At 38.3% G+C, this 16,222-nt stretch overlaps 2 protein-coding genes across 10 annotated transcripts in view; both read left to right on the top strand.

Annotated features, from left to right (window-relative positions):
- The first annotated feature begins 4,169 nt into the window (after positions 1 to 4,169).
- skor1a (SKI family transcriptional corepressor 1a) lies at positions 4,170 to 10,650 on the top strand. 9 transcript variants are annotated; one of them, XM_079867872.1, is made up of 9 exons: positions 4,197 to 4,441; positions 5,557 to 7,252; positions 7,918 to 8,008; positions 8,167 to 8,247; positions 8,359 to 8,427; positions 8,992 to 9,066; positions 9,164 to 9,238; positions 9,414 to 9,479; positions 9,813 to 10,650. In XM_079867872.1, the coding sequence occupies exons 2-9, from the start codon at positions 5,567 to 5,569 to the stop codon at positions 9,908 to 9,910; spliced, it is 2,241 nt and encodes a 746-aa protein (XP_079723998.1). In that variant the 5' UTR covers positions 4,197 to 4,441; positions 5,557 to 5,566; the 3' UTR covers positions 9,911 to 10,650. The 9 variants fall into 9 exon arrangements, with proteins under 9 accessions (XP_079724004.1, XP_079723998.1, XP_079724005.1 ...); XM_079867874.1 differs by having other exon boundaries at positions 4,378 to 4,441; positions 9,816 to 10,650; XM_079867873.1 differs by having other exon boundaries at positions 4,378 to 4,441; positions 8,356 to 8,427; positions 9,816 to 10,648.
- Positions 10,651 to 11,604: 954 nt separating this feature from the next.
- The window catches only part of pias1a (protein inhibitor of activated STAT, 1a), a 45,390-nt gene continuing 40,772 nt past the window's right edge, over positions 11,605 to 16,222 (top strand). Inside the window, exon 1 of the mRNA XM_079867869.1 lies at positions 11,605 to 11,675. Coding sequence (XP_079723995.1) covers positions 11,652 to 11,675 — 24 coding nt within the window. The 5' untranslated portion in view covers positions 11,605 to 11,651. The remainder of the gene's footprint in view (positions 11,676 to 16,222) is intronic.

The following is a 16,222-nucleotide window of genomic DNA, read 5'->3' as shown; positions in this document are numbered from 1 at the left end:
GAGTGCATATTGAACCGGATCAGTGTTAGTGTTCACTTACACAGTCCAACCTTAATGTTTACAATAACACTGTGCATTGGCTGTAGCATTATGGTGATCAATACAAAAAGCATAATGAATATCCAGACAGAATGATGTTAGAGAGAATGTGTGTGTGTATATGTATATATATATATATATATATATACACACACACACACACACACACACACACACACACACACACACAGTCCTTATTTTCACCCAAAAAAATGGTTTTAAGCTGGAGCTAGGTCAAGTTGCCACAGTTCTTCTGGATTTAGTCTGTCTCAGTTTTTTTTGTTTTTCCCAGTTTCTTCATGTAATCCCAGATGGACTCGATGGTGAGATCAAATCTCCATGTGGAACAGATGGGCTGTTGTCAGACTCCTTGTGCATACAAAAATCTCACTGGATTATTACAATTAATGGCTAAATGAATTTTTGAAAATGTAAACTGATATTTCCTACTGACACTATACAGCCATTTTTATTAAAAAATGTGTGTGTGTGTGTGTATATATATATATATATATATATATATATATATACACACACATTTTTTAATAAAAATGGCTGAATTTTTTTGTGTGCAATTTTTGCTATATTCTCTCTCTCTCTCTCTACATATATACATATATATATATGGTGAAGAAGATTAGGTAGTCTTTGTTAATGAAAAATATAGCCAAACAATTAGAAGTAATTTTGTCCCACAGATGCATTTTAGGGTCAAACAGCAGTCCAATCAAACTGGACCGCAGTAAGGTCTCGTTAGAACAGCAGTATATGCCTATGTGGACCCCCAGCCCAGCACCTATAAAGACCCTCAGTATTCCTCCTCCTTCAGCTGTTGGGCCCCATATACTGATGCACTAATGCGACCTTTTCTCCTGCAGTCCAGTTTGATTTGCGCGGGGGCCGCACGAGCACTGAAAGACCTGTTCACAGCCATTACCAAGATTCCTTTATCAATGTCTAGTAATTAAAATGTCACCACTTAATTTTCAGGCCATGGTGAACCTCTTGTAGCAATCCTTTCCTAATAAAAACAGTAATCGAAACGCTATTTTCACTCGAAACAAAAAGGTTGCGGCAGGCGACTCGAGGGTGTCAAGGCGACAGAGATCAATATGAGAGAAGCTGATTGATCTCGCGCTAAAGTGGAATTTATTGGGGTCGTGCTTTTATACTGCGCGGATATAACGGTGACTGTAGAACACTGCTTTTCAGCTGATGCGTTTATTAAACCTCTCTTGCTGAATTAGTCTGCCTTTGATTTATGTGCCAATCTTCAAAATGACCTCCAAAACAGGATCTCTTATTTTTCAAAAACACACTGGTTTAAATCTGAAGAGGTTCTTATGTGAACTTGTTAGTGCGTTCTTTGAACAGAATGAGCTTCTTGGTAAAATAAAATTATAGATTTGGTTTAAGATACCAAAAAAAGTTATTGCGTAATGTATATAGACTTAAATATGTTATTCCGCATGTTTAGCTGAAAGTGGTTTTTAAAATTTAAAATCGCTGTGGAAATAATGAGTTGCCTGATCTCATGGTCATTGCCTTTAGTTCTCTGAAACGGCAACCAGAGGGCATCAGTTCAAACTGTCCGGCTGATGATGGCATTAGCCTTAAAAGGCATTCCTTTAAAAAGAACTGCTTGTGCCAGACTCACTTTAATCATACGGACTAGGCTACTCATTCTTTCTTGTCTATTCTATTTCAAAGACTTAGTTGTCCAAACCATTTTTCACCACACTGACAGATTGAAAAATAAAGATAGTTTACTTCGGTAATATGGTCAATTCTGATGTTGGACTAGATCTCATTTCATTGAATTGTTTCCTCCCACCACATTTGCTTCATAACTTCATGTGCGGTAGCATAGCCTACTACAACTAGTCATCTTGTATTTAATCCTAATGTTATGCAAAAAGATCATATGCAGGGCGATATTTAATAAAGACGTTTTCCCCCCCAATTCTTTCTTAGCTACTGGCCTATATAAAGTTTCTTTAATTAGTTTACTCATGCCCGTGTAATATAATAGCGCGTATATTAATGAGCCAATAATGGCATATGTCGTCCTGAAACACAATATTTATCGTATTGATTCAACCGTTATGTAAAAACAATCATTGATTATTTAATAGCATGTCAAAGAGGTTACTAAGCACATCAAGTTTAATACAGTAACCTGGTCGGTATACTAAAATTAATAGGACATCGTAATATGCTATATAGGCAACCTTTAAATGAATATAAATGCCTTTTTGTTCGAGAGCTTTTAATATTGTTTGTGAGGAGGTACATTAACGTGAGTGAGTTAGCCTACACATTTTAAAGGGATATTCTTCTAAGGTCTGATTAAATGATGGCAGGATGGCTTGTTTAAAGAGGGCGTTGTGGGAGGATCCAGTCTTGTAGGACATGTGAGCCCCTGTCTCCCCTCCATAAACGCTAACAATGCTGCTGAGTCTGACCACTAAATAATTCACAAGAAAGGAATAATTACAGAATAAAATTGTAATTATTGTTGGGCCAGAACGAAGCTTCTTGGTTGTGAAAGAAGACACGGCAAAGCAGATCTGGTTAAAGTTTCCCTTCCTATTAATGTTGAATTAGGTTAAGCCGTGGCCTCTTGGTCACAGGACATACTGAGCATTTTTAAACTTTTCCCAACTCTGTGTGACGATATAAGTTAACTATACCTTCGACATTTATTTTCATTTATTTATTGCTCGAATATTTTGCAAAAAAAAAAAAAAAAAAAAAAAAAAGTTTGAAAAAAAAACATCTATTTATCTGTCAAATAGCCTTATACAACATATATAGCCTATAGATAGCCTACATGTTCAGTTCATGCAAAATACACGTAAACTCGAACTAGGCAGTTCTGATGTAATGTAGCTGAGATGAACCATTCCTCTAAGGCAATTTTTGACATAACTAATTGATTCGGTTAATTGTTAACATTTTTTATAATTAATTACCGTTCAATCAAAGCTCTTTTTTGAAAGACTGCATGTAGCTGAAAAAAATGGAATAATTAAAATAACTTGGTAATATTTTACAAAATAATAGGTAGGCTAAATGAAAACAAGATACTATCAGTTATTCAAAACAGACTATAGTGGATTTGTTCTGCTTTGTTTTTAATCCAGTGTCTCTTTGCGAACCCTCATAAGTGGAAGACGCGTCGCGGACTGAAACGCGTGACTGAGTGATGATGATACCTGTCCTGAACACATCGCCAAAACATTTCTGAGAGAATAACACTTTTCCAGTGTCGTATTCCAAAGTAGACAGCACAACTTTGCCCGGTTCGATATTGATATCTTTACGTCAAGACATAGTGGGGTTAACTGTAGGGCATTGATCAGGTTTTAAATAGTTAATACGGCCATATAAGGTTGCACCACTTACCTCAGTCCATTGCTCTGATATATCACTGTTTGTACACACTAGCCGCTCTCACTGGCTGGTGTGTTTAACAAATGTGCATCATTCATTCACCGGGAGACGTGACGTAAAATGCGATGACCGCGAGCTTCTAATGCAGTTTATAGCCTAGGCTACTGCATGGCCTGTGGACATGTTGCCTGGAGGAAATGTTCAATGCAAATTCATAATGATTTATTGTTTGGTTTCAGAAGTGTCACTCAAACATGAACATTATTAAGTTCTAAAATTCATTGGAAACTTGGGCCTATTAGTCTCTGAGAAAAAAAGACGCAGGTGTACATGACATAAGTGGTAGGATGGGGTGGGGTGGGGTGGGGTGGGGGGATAAGCATCATAATTTACCGTTGTTCATTGTTCTTCACCCATCATATTCCGCCGTTATTCATGCGCAATCGACTGTGCGCAAAACCGCTTAAATTACATTAAGCGCCCTGTTTTTGGTGGCATCTATCTATCTATCTATCTATCTATCTATCTATCTATCTATCTATCTATCTATCTATCTATCTATCTATCTATCTATCTATCTATCTATCTATCTATCTATCTATCAAGCAGCTCAACTAATCTATCAAGCAGCTCAACTATAAATTGGCAGTGATCTTTGTTTTGGAGTAGTGGAAGCAAACGGTTAATACCAGAATCGGATTTGATCACAGTGGGTGTGCCTTCTTATTCTTTTTGGCGTCCCCTCTCTTGAAGTAGATCGCGCACAACCTATTAAGAAGAGGCACGAGCTCCGGGACTGCCATGTGGTCACTCGGCTCGCGCTCCCGTCACCACGCACGAGAGCTGAGTGGGATGGAAACTCTAAAGCTGTTTTGAGAGGGAAGACTCTATCCAGCCTTGCATTTCTCATCACGCATTACAGGCGGACGATTTGTCCTACTTGTTTTAGGCCTGTTAATTTGAGGCAAACACACTCGCTCATTTGACTCCGTTTCTTCATAAAAAGGTAGGTTTCTTTTTATATATATATATTTATGTTTTATAATAAGTTGTTCAAAATTATAATCAGCCTTGTATTTTCTTAAATTAACGCGCTTATTATTGTCAAAATAATTTCTGGTCTGCATTAAACGAAATGATTAGGACTCGGAAGAAAGATTAGCCTGTAATGTTTTAAAATATGCTGATCCTTGATTACGAAAGAGAATTTATAGCACCTAAATCAGGCGATTCAGAATAATACGATAAATCTAAAGAATATTTATTCGTAAACATTAAAACATTAAGGAAACGAAAATGTGCAGGACTGAAATATAACGGCTCCTTGCGCAGTGGTTTAATTATAAATGAAAAACTTTTATTAACAGATCAAAGTCGAACAACACAGGCTGGGTAATTAGCCTACACAGAAAGCGGCTTACAGCTTCTTTTCCTTGTTGCTAAGCTTATTGGAGTAGCTAAAAGATCCTTCCCTTCTGCCCCTTTGCGTATTAGCGCCGTAAGAGGCCTTTAAGTAATCGCTCCGGCTTCTTAGCCGATTTGGATACATTAAGCAATGATGCAGGCTCTCAGGTCAGAGAGTGCGAGCTTTTAAAGATAGTGTTAGAGCCGTCAATATTGTCAACCTAAAAAGCCAAGCATTCATTTGAAATATTAATTAGTAGGCATACAGCTGTTAATAATAGCTGTTAAAAGTGCTAACTAAAAATAACTGTAGCCTACAGTCTGTAACACAATTCTAAAATAATTATTGTATTTTTAAAAAAAAATAACATTTAGGCTATTATCTTGCAAAGGTAATTCTATAATGAAAAAAAAAAAAAAAAAAAAAAACGAACTAATTGGAAAGGAGACATGTTAAACAAACAAAAAAGCCAATACTGCCGTTTTAATTTTTCTATTTATTTAGCCATTTTATTTAAATAATGTTGCGGGCCTATATTATGATAAAAATGAAAGATAATAATTATAACAAATAACGTGTTTATATTAGGATAACGCTTAGGCTACACAAAGCAAACATTGATTGATAATCTCTCAAGAGTTGCATAAAAAATTGCCTACAACTCCAGTTCTTGAATTGGAGTGTAATTTTTTACGTTTCTGACTCGTTCTTCACAGACTTCCAGGAATGGAGTCGATACCCGGTCAGCTTTCCACGGGACGAGATGCTTGCTCTTCCCCTAACTCGAAGCAAGAACTGCAGCCTTATTCTGGCAGCAGCTCGCTGAAGCCAAATCAAGTGAGTGAGGCTGCGCTGTACGGAGTGCCCATCGTCTCTTTGGTCATCGACGGCCAGGAAAGACTGTGTCTGGCGCAGATTTCCAACACTTTACTGAAGAATTACAGCTACAACGAAATCCACAACAGACGCGTGGCGCTTGGAATTACGTGTGTGCAGTGCACACCGGTGCAGCTGGAGATCCTGAGGCGCGCGGGGGCCATGCCCATCTCCTCGCGCCGCTGTGGCATGATTACCAAACGCGAGGCCGAGCGCCTCTGCAAATCTTTCCTCGGGGCTCACAACCCTCCCAAATTACCCGAGAATTTTGCATTCGATGTTTCACACGAGTGCGCCTGGGGCAGCCGAGGAAGCTTCATACCTGCGAGGTACAACAGCTCCAGGGCAAAATGCATCAAGTGCACCTATTGTAATATGTATTTTTCACCCAACAAATTTATATTTCACTCGCACCGCACACCTGAGTCAAAATACACACAGCCGGACGCGGCCAATTTTAATTCATGGAGACGCCATCTAAAACTCACCGACAAAAGCTTGTCTGATGACATTTGTCACGCGTGGGAGGACGTCAAGGCCATGTTTAACGGCGGGAGCCGGAAACGGGCAATGCCGGGGAGTGGATCAGAAATGTCCTCCCCGCTCAAACCGCAGGCCTCTGGTAACATCACGCAGACCGCTTCCCCTGACATTCCTCACAAAACTTTGCGCTGCGACGACAACCGTGGCAACCTCGGTTTAACCAACAGCGTGCGTAACTACCCGGTCATTCCTGTGCCTAGTAAGAGTTTCGGCATGCTCCAGAAGATCCCGCCACCCATCTTCCCGCATCCGTATAGCTTCCCAGCATTTGGACTGTGTCAAAAGAAGGATGATGGAGTTGGTGAGCAGAACAAGACTAATGTACCTGGTGTGTTCTGGCCAGGTGCGAAGGACGGTATCTATCCATCGTTCCCCATGTTTTGGCCCACCGCGGGCAGCCTGCCGCTCTCATCCTATCAACCAGCACAACTAAAGCCGCACACGGAGCTCATGAGTGCCCGGCAAACCGAAGCTGAGATGTCAGAAAGCGAGCGGGGAGGGAACACACCTAGAGACAGTCTGTTCGACAGCGAGCGCTGCTCCAGCTCGCAGTCCCTAAGGAACGACGAGGACAAATCTGGGGACGAGGCCAGGTCAAGTGAGGGTCAACCCAGCACCCCCAGAAAGTTGAGCTATATTTCTGCGTTCAGACCAGTCGTTAAAGATGCAGAGAGCATAGCCAAGCTCTACGGAAACAGGGACGCGTACAGCGGAGCTCATCCTGGCCATTTGTCGCCAGACTTTGTTAGTGAGAGCTCCAGCTACAGATCAGCCTCTCCGTGTGTGGATAGCGGGGAAGAACCAGACGTGGACGTGGAGACACACAGAATTCCAGATGATGAGGACTCTATACAACTTTCCGTGGATGATCGGCAAAGTCCCGTGGGAGAAAACAGTCAAACGCCGCAGCCGGACGATTACAGTGACGCGGGCTCCCCTGAACACAATCAGAACAAGCAGGTGGCAAAGAAGAATGATGCCATTGCTTACGATGTGAGTCACATAAACTATCATATTCAGTGGTTTTGAAACCATCTGAATCTGTCCAGTATTAAAACATCAAACACATATCTACAGCTTAGTGTAAAATGGTTTTGAATCAACAAATTGACACACTGAATAAAAGAGGTAATTGCTCCGAATGGCACTTGTCTGATACAGCAGTCTTTCAGCTCTAATAGCGAGTGATGATGACGCCTTATTATGAGCCTATGGACTCTACATTAATACTTTTCTATTTGTAAGCACTTTGTAATTTGTGTTGTTATGGATACAGCTCGTTTAAATTCTGTTTATTAGTGTAGAGCGATCTAAATAAAAGAACACAGCGGCGCGTAATTATAGTAAATTAAATGTTTAGAATGAATGGTCATTTCTGTTGTCGCCCGCGGGCTATTAGTGCATTGGTTTAAGGGTTCCCCTGTGGTTACTGCACAAATGATTCTCTTTGTCTGTCCATCTGACCGAATTTACCTTGTAATACGAGTAATTTGCCTTGATGTTGCCAAATAGCCTATTTGTAGATCATTATAAGAGTAGGCTACCTAGGCCTACTATTAAACGCAGTCTGTTGTCTGACGCATGGTTGCGTAAGAAAAAAGAAAGTGATGCATAATTGGGCTTGTATTTATTTTTTAATGTTTGGATCATTTTTGCAGGTGTACTCAAATGAAAAGGAGGGAGCATCTCTTCAAAGCACACTGCCATGTTTGGCCTCTAAACTTCCTCGCGCCGTGCCGGAAACAAATGGTAAGGCAATTTAATAAACTGAGATTTAAATGTAGGCTATAATTCATTACTTTTATGTATTCTATATTATTTTAATAACTTTTATTTTGGTCAATTTATAGAGAAATATATTATGCACTCTGAATAAGTGACCTGCTAACAAAAACATTTCCCTTTAGATTCACACATTTCAACCGACGACGAATGTGAATCACAAAAATCATGTTCGGACCAAATTAGCGTTAGCAAAGAGAACCCAAGTGAGTAGCAGATCTAAAAAATATTGTATAGTTCTTTTTATTTTTTTTTATTTTTTTTACTATATTAGCCTACATCTTCGTAATAATAATATATTTCTTATTTTATGGCAGGCGATGCTGCATTGAGAAGAACTGATAACAGATTTAATTTCGAGAAAGACATCGAAAATATGGCGAAAGGTACACGAGAGTTAACATTTAGACGTCTTATAGACAATTTTGAGCTGTGTTATTGCATTGTATTCTAAACCAAGCTGTTACAAAATTACAAATAGCCTACTGGATGCCAATATCTTTTTATGATTAATTGTTTAAACACAGATTCAACAAGGCATTGTCTATTTTTAAAGCAAATATATAGGCCTTTTTGTGTAGCTATGTTTCCCCCTTTTATGCACGCATTATGCATTTAAAAATGAGTGTAATCGCTACGGTTGTGTATTACTGAGAATTGTCCTTGAACTGCAGACGATCCACATTGCCAGGCTCGTTTTCCACACACCCCTCAGGCAACTGTCCTAATTATTTTGCAATGTCATGCTTGAGAACACGGGGACCGTGTGTTTAGCCTTAGTAACCTAAATAGCGCTATTAGACAAGAAAATCAAACAGAGAGTGAAAATGCATGATAAAAAAAAAAAAATCTGAAAAAAGATTGCAGCTTACTCAAAAGCTATTGAGATATGTGTGGTGATTAAAAGTCACAGTGTATGATAAATTATGTGATTTCTATGGTTTCCACAGAGGAACTCCAAAAGCAGCTCTTGGAGCAAGTGGAGTTGAGAAAAAAACTGGAACGGGAATTTCAAAGTTTGAAAGGTAATTAAGAAGTGGATAGTATATTCACAACATGATTTTATTTGCTAGCCTACATGATTTCTTCAATTTAGAACTTAACACGTGTTGACTCTAACAGATAATTTTCAGAATCAAATGAAGAGGGAACTGTCTTATCGAGAGGAGATGGTCCAGCAGCTGCAGATTGTACGAGGTAATGCAGATTTTGTACTATTGACAAAAAAAGGTCCGTTTAGAAAAAGTAACACTTGCATATTTTCAGAAAGACTGAATTTTAAAGAAAATATTAGGTCACAGGGAATCTAAAACATTTAATGTTTGTGACCCACCTCAAATGATTTATTCATTTTTCTTTTTATTTTATTTAGACACATTGTGCAACGAGTTGGATCAGGAGAGAAAGGCTCGTTATGCAATTCAGCAGAAGCTTAAAGGTAATTTAGAAATATAGGCTACAATACACTATCATCCATTAAAGTGGAATGAAAAAGATTTTTTCACATTGTTCTAAGAGAGTTACAAAAGAAATATGCAAGTGCTACTTTTTAAACGAATTATTCAAGGTACTTAAAACGCATTAAAACACGTGTTTGATTAAGTGTAAATACTAGAAATGATTAGAGGTGTGTGATAGCTTTTTATTAAACATATGTGCATCATATGTCATTGTGTGACGTGCAGTATTTGGAGGATGTAGTTGCATGACTCAGTAAAGGATTAGCTGTTGTGTGCTGTGATTCTTTGAACTCAATCAACCTTTTCCCTAGAAGCTCACGACGCTCTTCACCATTTCTCCTGCAAAATGCTCACTCCACGCCACTGCACAGGGACCTGCACCTTTAAGTCGCCCCTCTTACCACCTTAGCTTAAAGCTGCATCCCAGGATCCCAGTGACATCTGTAAACCTCCCCTAAAGGAATTCTCCACTTACACTCCGTTTGAGAGGTTCGCGGTGTGCACACTGAACACTGAGGACTGCTGAATCACAATCCATCCATGGCAAGTGGCATTTGAACAGTCTACTGTGGACGAAAGTGTCTAGGATTACTTAAGGAAAACAGAGTAAAACTAACCAGAGGATTACAATAAACGTTCAAATAATTATACTGTTACTTGTGTAAATAGGTTGATTTTTTTAAACAATACAATCCATAATATGTGGCAATGTGCAATGAACTGTATAATGTGAAATTTCATAAACTGGAATTGATTATTCTCATTATTTATGTGTTTTTAACATGTAATTGTTTTTCTCTAAATGAATTCACTGATGTGCTATCCCAAATTAATTGTGTATCATCAATATTAAGCACTTTAAATAAGCAACATTTCAGACCAATCAATCTATCCAAAATTATTCAACCCCCAAATTATTCAAAACCAGCTGTATGTCATATTTATGTGTATAACAAACACAAGTTTGAACAAGCACTTATCCCATATTTCCCATAAACAATTGAGAATACAGCAAAAGTTGTTATTCCACATCACAGTGCTCAAACTAAATGTCATAAGACCTCTGGAGAGTTTCTTTTCTTTCTTTTTTTGTCAAAAATAAAATGATCTCTTGCCTCATTCTTCAATAAAACGTTCGATCAAAGCCACAAGTATTGACTCGTGAATTCAAGCTATTTCCTTCACATTTGTAATACTTTTTAAGTGTCACGAATTAAATAAAATATTTGATCACACAAATTCAAAATCCAGAAACTGTAACGTTAGGACTATGCCACTTGAAAACATTTGCCTGACGCATAGGCTACCCTAAGACGAATAAAATATATAAGCCTATATTGAACAGCAATATTTAAATATGTTATGCCTATTGGTCCTTTCCAAACAATACAGCGTAATAATTTCCAATAAATATATGTTTAGCCAGCAAAATGTGTTCAGTAGCCTACTATTTTTATAGAGCTGCACACTGCAAGCGCACTCAGCGTCTATTACTGTTGTGAAATACAACACTTCCATCTAGTGGTGAAAACAGACACTGCACATTCCAATGGGTTTATTCGTGCACGAATGTTCTATTTGGAGCGTTCGAATACACTATTCTGTTAAACAGGGTTATGAAAGTAAGATATATGGTTCACATAGAAGATTTTAATTACGTTCTCAAAGACGACAGTACAAAAAATACATCTGAATATGAAATTAGCTTCGGCGGGAGTTGTTTAAACTTTGTTTATTGTCAAATAAACACGTGATAGGCTACTTCTGCAATAGTACCCTTTAATTACAGTGTGTTTAATGTGATTATCCACTAATTCAATGATGGCATGTGCACCCACCTCTGTAGAAATGTATTTATACTTGTGGGGCATTAAAATACAGAAGACAAAATGCTGTTTCAAAGAAAGCCTACTTTGTAATGACTGAAAACAACGTTCGGATATAATCTATTTGAATGCATGCATTTTAAAGGCTTCACTTTCCGACATGATACTTGTAGTAAGCATGCTTTCTCCCAACATAATATAAGTTTTCCACGCTGCATTTTAGCCACTACTCGTTAAAAAACGTGTGAGCGGTTACGCCGGCAACGAGCAGCGCGTGCATACCACGTGACCCGACAGCGTCACGCCTGCGCTAGCAGTCACAAGATGGCGGAGAGTGCGGAACTAAAGGTAAAACGCTGCGCTCAATTTCCAGTCGGATAGTGTGTAGGGATATCTTATTGTACCCTCAGAAGTACGCGTACTACTTACCTGCTGTATCAAGAGGCCGTTATTATGCATTTAACCTCTGTTCTCGTAGCCAAAGTTGCATGAGAAATGATTTTGCAGTGGAGCTCTTGTAGAAAGCTTTCAGCGTGTTATTGTTGATGTAGAGGGAGCTGTCTGTCCACCGCTCTCCTCAGGGGAATTACTAACTTTAACTCTTTTCTCCCTAATAACTCACGCTAAGAGTATCTGCTGAAAATCAGTCTCAGACTCTGGCTATTTTAATATTTAACTTCCTGCTAGTAGACCGTATGTGTGGATTTTTATGGTTAATATGTGATGTAGTCGCCTGTACTTGTGGATTTGCTAGAAAGCTCCACCGCTTCGCGTGCTGGGCGCGAGCGCTGTTGACGTGCTGTCAATCAAGTTAGAGGAAGTGCACGAGCACCGTCACTCAGATTTCAGCACCGAAACAACAACTGACCATTGCAGTCGATCATCAAACTTCAGTCAGATGTTATTACATAGATGCTCAGTGAACATTTAAGTTCACCATCCTTAAGCTTCGATACCAGTCGATAAGACTGAACAAGCTTTGTCTTCTTAAAAAAAAGTTCCAATATTGCATGATTAATTTAAAGTGTTATTTGAACCAAAATGTAAAAAACTTATGTGGGACAAAAGTATGAGATTTTAGGCAGAATGACAGCCTCAGTCTCCATTCGCTTTATTGTGTGGAAAAAGGATATTATGAAAGTGAATTGTGACTGAAGCTGTCTTGCTGATTCTATTGTGTTTCACAAAAGACAATAGGTCTATGTCATTTCTAACTAATTTTGTTGTGGTTGCATGAACTAACCATTTAAGTTTAACGTAATATGTTAATGACAGGTGTTGCATGACTGTGATACTCTGGTGATGTCTTGAATCTTTATTAAGAGGGTCCTAACTGGAAAATAATATTCCACAACATGCTAAAACACTATTAGCCTAAGTTTTTCTCTCTCATTTTAGCAAGCTGTGTATGTCTGATAAAGCTTTTTGATTTGTGTCTATGGAAACTGAAGTCCTCTGCACATTGGAATAAGGTCACACTGCTTTAAATGTCGGTGCTTTTGTGATTTGTGCTGCTCTCTTTTATTCATTCTCATTCAAGGTTTCATCTGGTATTTTTGCTTTATTGTAAAGTAGGGGGGAAAAAGGATTTAGTCCTCTGGTCCTGTCTTTCTACTTATTCATTTCTTACATACCGACCTACTGTTTGGTCAGTGTCTTTAGCAGGTCCACTTACAAGTGCAAAGATTAAATTGTAAGCCAAAATTAGACTCTCTTTTTACTTCGCTTGCAAAAATATTTAATAGTTACTTAAAGGCAGTAATGAGCAACTATACACACACTGTTACTTTGGGTTTGGCCGAAGGTGTGGATGAGGTAGACTTGCCCACATGTTGCTTACTGGACTGATATTCATCATGCCTTCTAGGTCTCTAGCTCTGTCTCTCTGCACTTCTGCAGTCTTAAACTCAGTTTTAGATTAGAATGCAGATTACAGTCTAATCTGAACTGTAGGCCTATATTTAGTTAGCTTTCTTTGTGCTTTGAGGCATTTGACAAAAATTCAGACCGTGTTCCTGGTAAACTCAATCGACTCTTTGCATGCTCACTATGTATTTACGCTGATATCTCAGTGCTACGTTAGCTTCTTTTACTAGTATTCTCCCATAGCAGACTGTGGTAGTAGGAAACTCTTTCTGTATTTCTAATAACTGTAGATCACAACAAATTATATTATTATATTTAGTGCTGTCAAAAATCGATTAATCACATCTAACATAAAAGTTTTTGTTTATATAATATATGTGTGTGTCAGCTATATATTAATATACAGGGTTTTTCCTGTCTCAAAACAAGGCGGAGGTGGTAAAACAGCGATCATATGTGTACTGATCGTATTTTAATGGTAAGATAGTTTGATTTTTAATTTTGGAAGGCTATCGTATATTGTCTTTCCCACATTATTTGCGTTGGTGGACCGTGGTACCTCTAGGACTTTAACTTTAATAAAATTTCCCCCCTAATTTTTATTAAATGTATGCTTCGTTTTTCATTTCAAATTCTTAAATCTGAAATTCAATTAGAGTAATAAGGCACTATATGGCTGTAACCAATCAAATTAAATAATTTACACTGAAAAATTAAACCGTATTAAATGAGATTATGAGATTGTTTGGAAAATAATAATATTATACAAATAAGAAATTTCGAAAAGAATGATACTTTGAAACTAAACCGCCAGTAGGTGGCGGCAGGTGACTGTCTTAATGAGTGAGTCATTGAGTCGTTCATTCAAACGATTCTTTCAAACAGCTGATTTATTCAGAATGAGGCGGTTGTTTATGAATAGGCAATTGAATCTTTGACTCAACTGTTTCGTTCAAAACGCTGAAATTCATTAAGTAATGAAAACGCGGTTATATATATAGACGTTTTAATCAGGCCATTTGTCCAGTTGGGCAAGTAAAATTCTCTTTCACTTGTTCCTTCAAAAAAATCCACGTGTCCCGCACAAGTGTTAATGTCGAACCCTGATATGTTTTCCTTGATTGGTTTTCCCAGAAGAGAATTTTAGGCTACATTGTTGAAAACGAAAGTAAAAGAGTGACGCACGGTTATTGCGTTTTACCATGATGATGAGAGTTTCGTGTCTTTATTAAACTTAACACATTAATGATTCATCTCTCATCCATCCGCAATTAGGCTATATTGGAATGTTATTTTTTAATAGTTGGCTCGCCTGACCCGAGGATATAACCGCGATCCGCGCATCACTATCGGCAAACTATATGGTTTGAAAATGGACACAGGCCGGTAACCTGTTACGGAACCGCCACGGTGTAAAATGGTATCTGAGCATGTGACTTCCTATCTGAGTTTTGTCGAATTTGATGGAGGCGGCCATATGTGTGCGTGTCTGTGTGTATGTTTACACACACACACACACACATAGGCTATATATTTATATATAAATATAATAATACATATACACATATGTAAACAATATTTGTCACTTGCTCTCTTATTTGAACTTTTGTAATTAAAATAGATTTGTGTTTTGATCATGTTTAAATGAGCAAAGTTTAAGGAACACTCCACCGTTTTTTCATATTAAACTATGTTATTCCCTTAACTAAGACGAGTTGATGCATACCTCTCTGGTCTCAGTGCGTGCACTCAATCGCTCTGGTGCGCGGCGACACTTTGATAGCACTTAGCTTAGCCCAGTTCATTCATTAGGGACCAAACAGAGATGAAGTTAGAAGCGACCAAACACCTCCACGTTTTCCCTATTTAAATACAGTTATACGAGTAGTTACACGACCAAGTATGGTGACACAAAATAAAACGTGGCGCTTTTCTAAGCGGGTAAAAAGGATAACTATAATGTATGGCGGAATAGCTCGACTCGGCGCAGTAAAAAGTCACGTTGGTTCTAATAACAGAAGTGAGAGGGAGAGGGGGAGAGGATTTTTCAGGAGTGATGATATTACTGCGCCGAGTCGAAGTGCTCCTGAGTCCCAAGTGCTATACCGCCATACATTATAGTTATCCTTTTTACCCGCTTAGAAAAGCGCCACGTTTTATTTTGTGTCACCATACTTGGTCGTGTAACTGTCGTAAGTGTCGCCGCGCGCCAGAGCGATTGAGTGCACGCACTGAGACGAGAGAGGTAGCCTATGTATCAACTCGTCTTATTTAAGGGAATAACATAGTTTAATATGAAAAAACGGTGGAGTGTTCCTTTAAAAACGCATGCATTGAAGTTATACTAAGTAGTATATTGCTGCATCATCAAATCATTTCTATTGGACATGGATTGGATCCATTTAAAATTCAGCAGGCTAACATAAATACAACAGAACAAAGATAAATATGAAATAAACCGAGCTTTTCAGGAAGGTACAACTGTAATTTTCAGGTACAGAAATAAAGTAATCAAATGAAAAATATATTCTTCATTGAATAAATGAACTAGGCCTATACATTAACCATTATTTAAGTTAAAGGAGAACTCCGGTCAATTTTAACATTGAGCTCATTTTTTTGTACATTTGGAGTGCTGTCAATACAGAGAACAACGACAAAAATCGGTGTTGCCTACACCGAGTTATTCTATTTTTAAAATTTGCACCCTGTTGACTTCAATGGGGCAAGTACTAAACCTGCTTTTAGCCTCTTAACATCCTTGATGTGTCATTACAAGTGCACAGAAAATGTGAGTGATTCCTTCTGAGTGAACACGAGTGAGTCTGACTGCAGTAGATGTGAAAGATATGTATAAATATGATGTTATTTAAGCCAGCGCAAATACCTTTGTTTACATCCTGTTTTTCGGTTGAAGTCCAAAGTAGTCGATTGTCGAGTTCACGCGCGTGATCATAGGTATTAAACCTATGCGTGTGAACTCTGCAATCGACTACTTTGGACTTCAACCGAAAAACAGGATGGACTAC

Source organism: Squalius cephalus, assembly GCF_949319135.1.
Source record: "Squalius cephalus genome assembly, chromosome: 3".
Taxonomy (NCBI): Eukaryota; Metazoa; Chordata; class Actinopteri; order Cypriniformes; family Leuciscidae; genus Squalius; species Squalius cephalus.
This window is presented reverse-complemented; position numbering and strand designations above follow the sequence as displayed.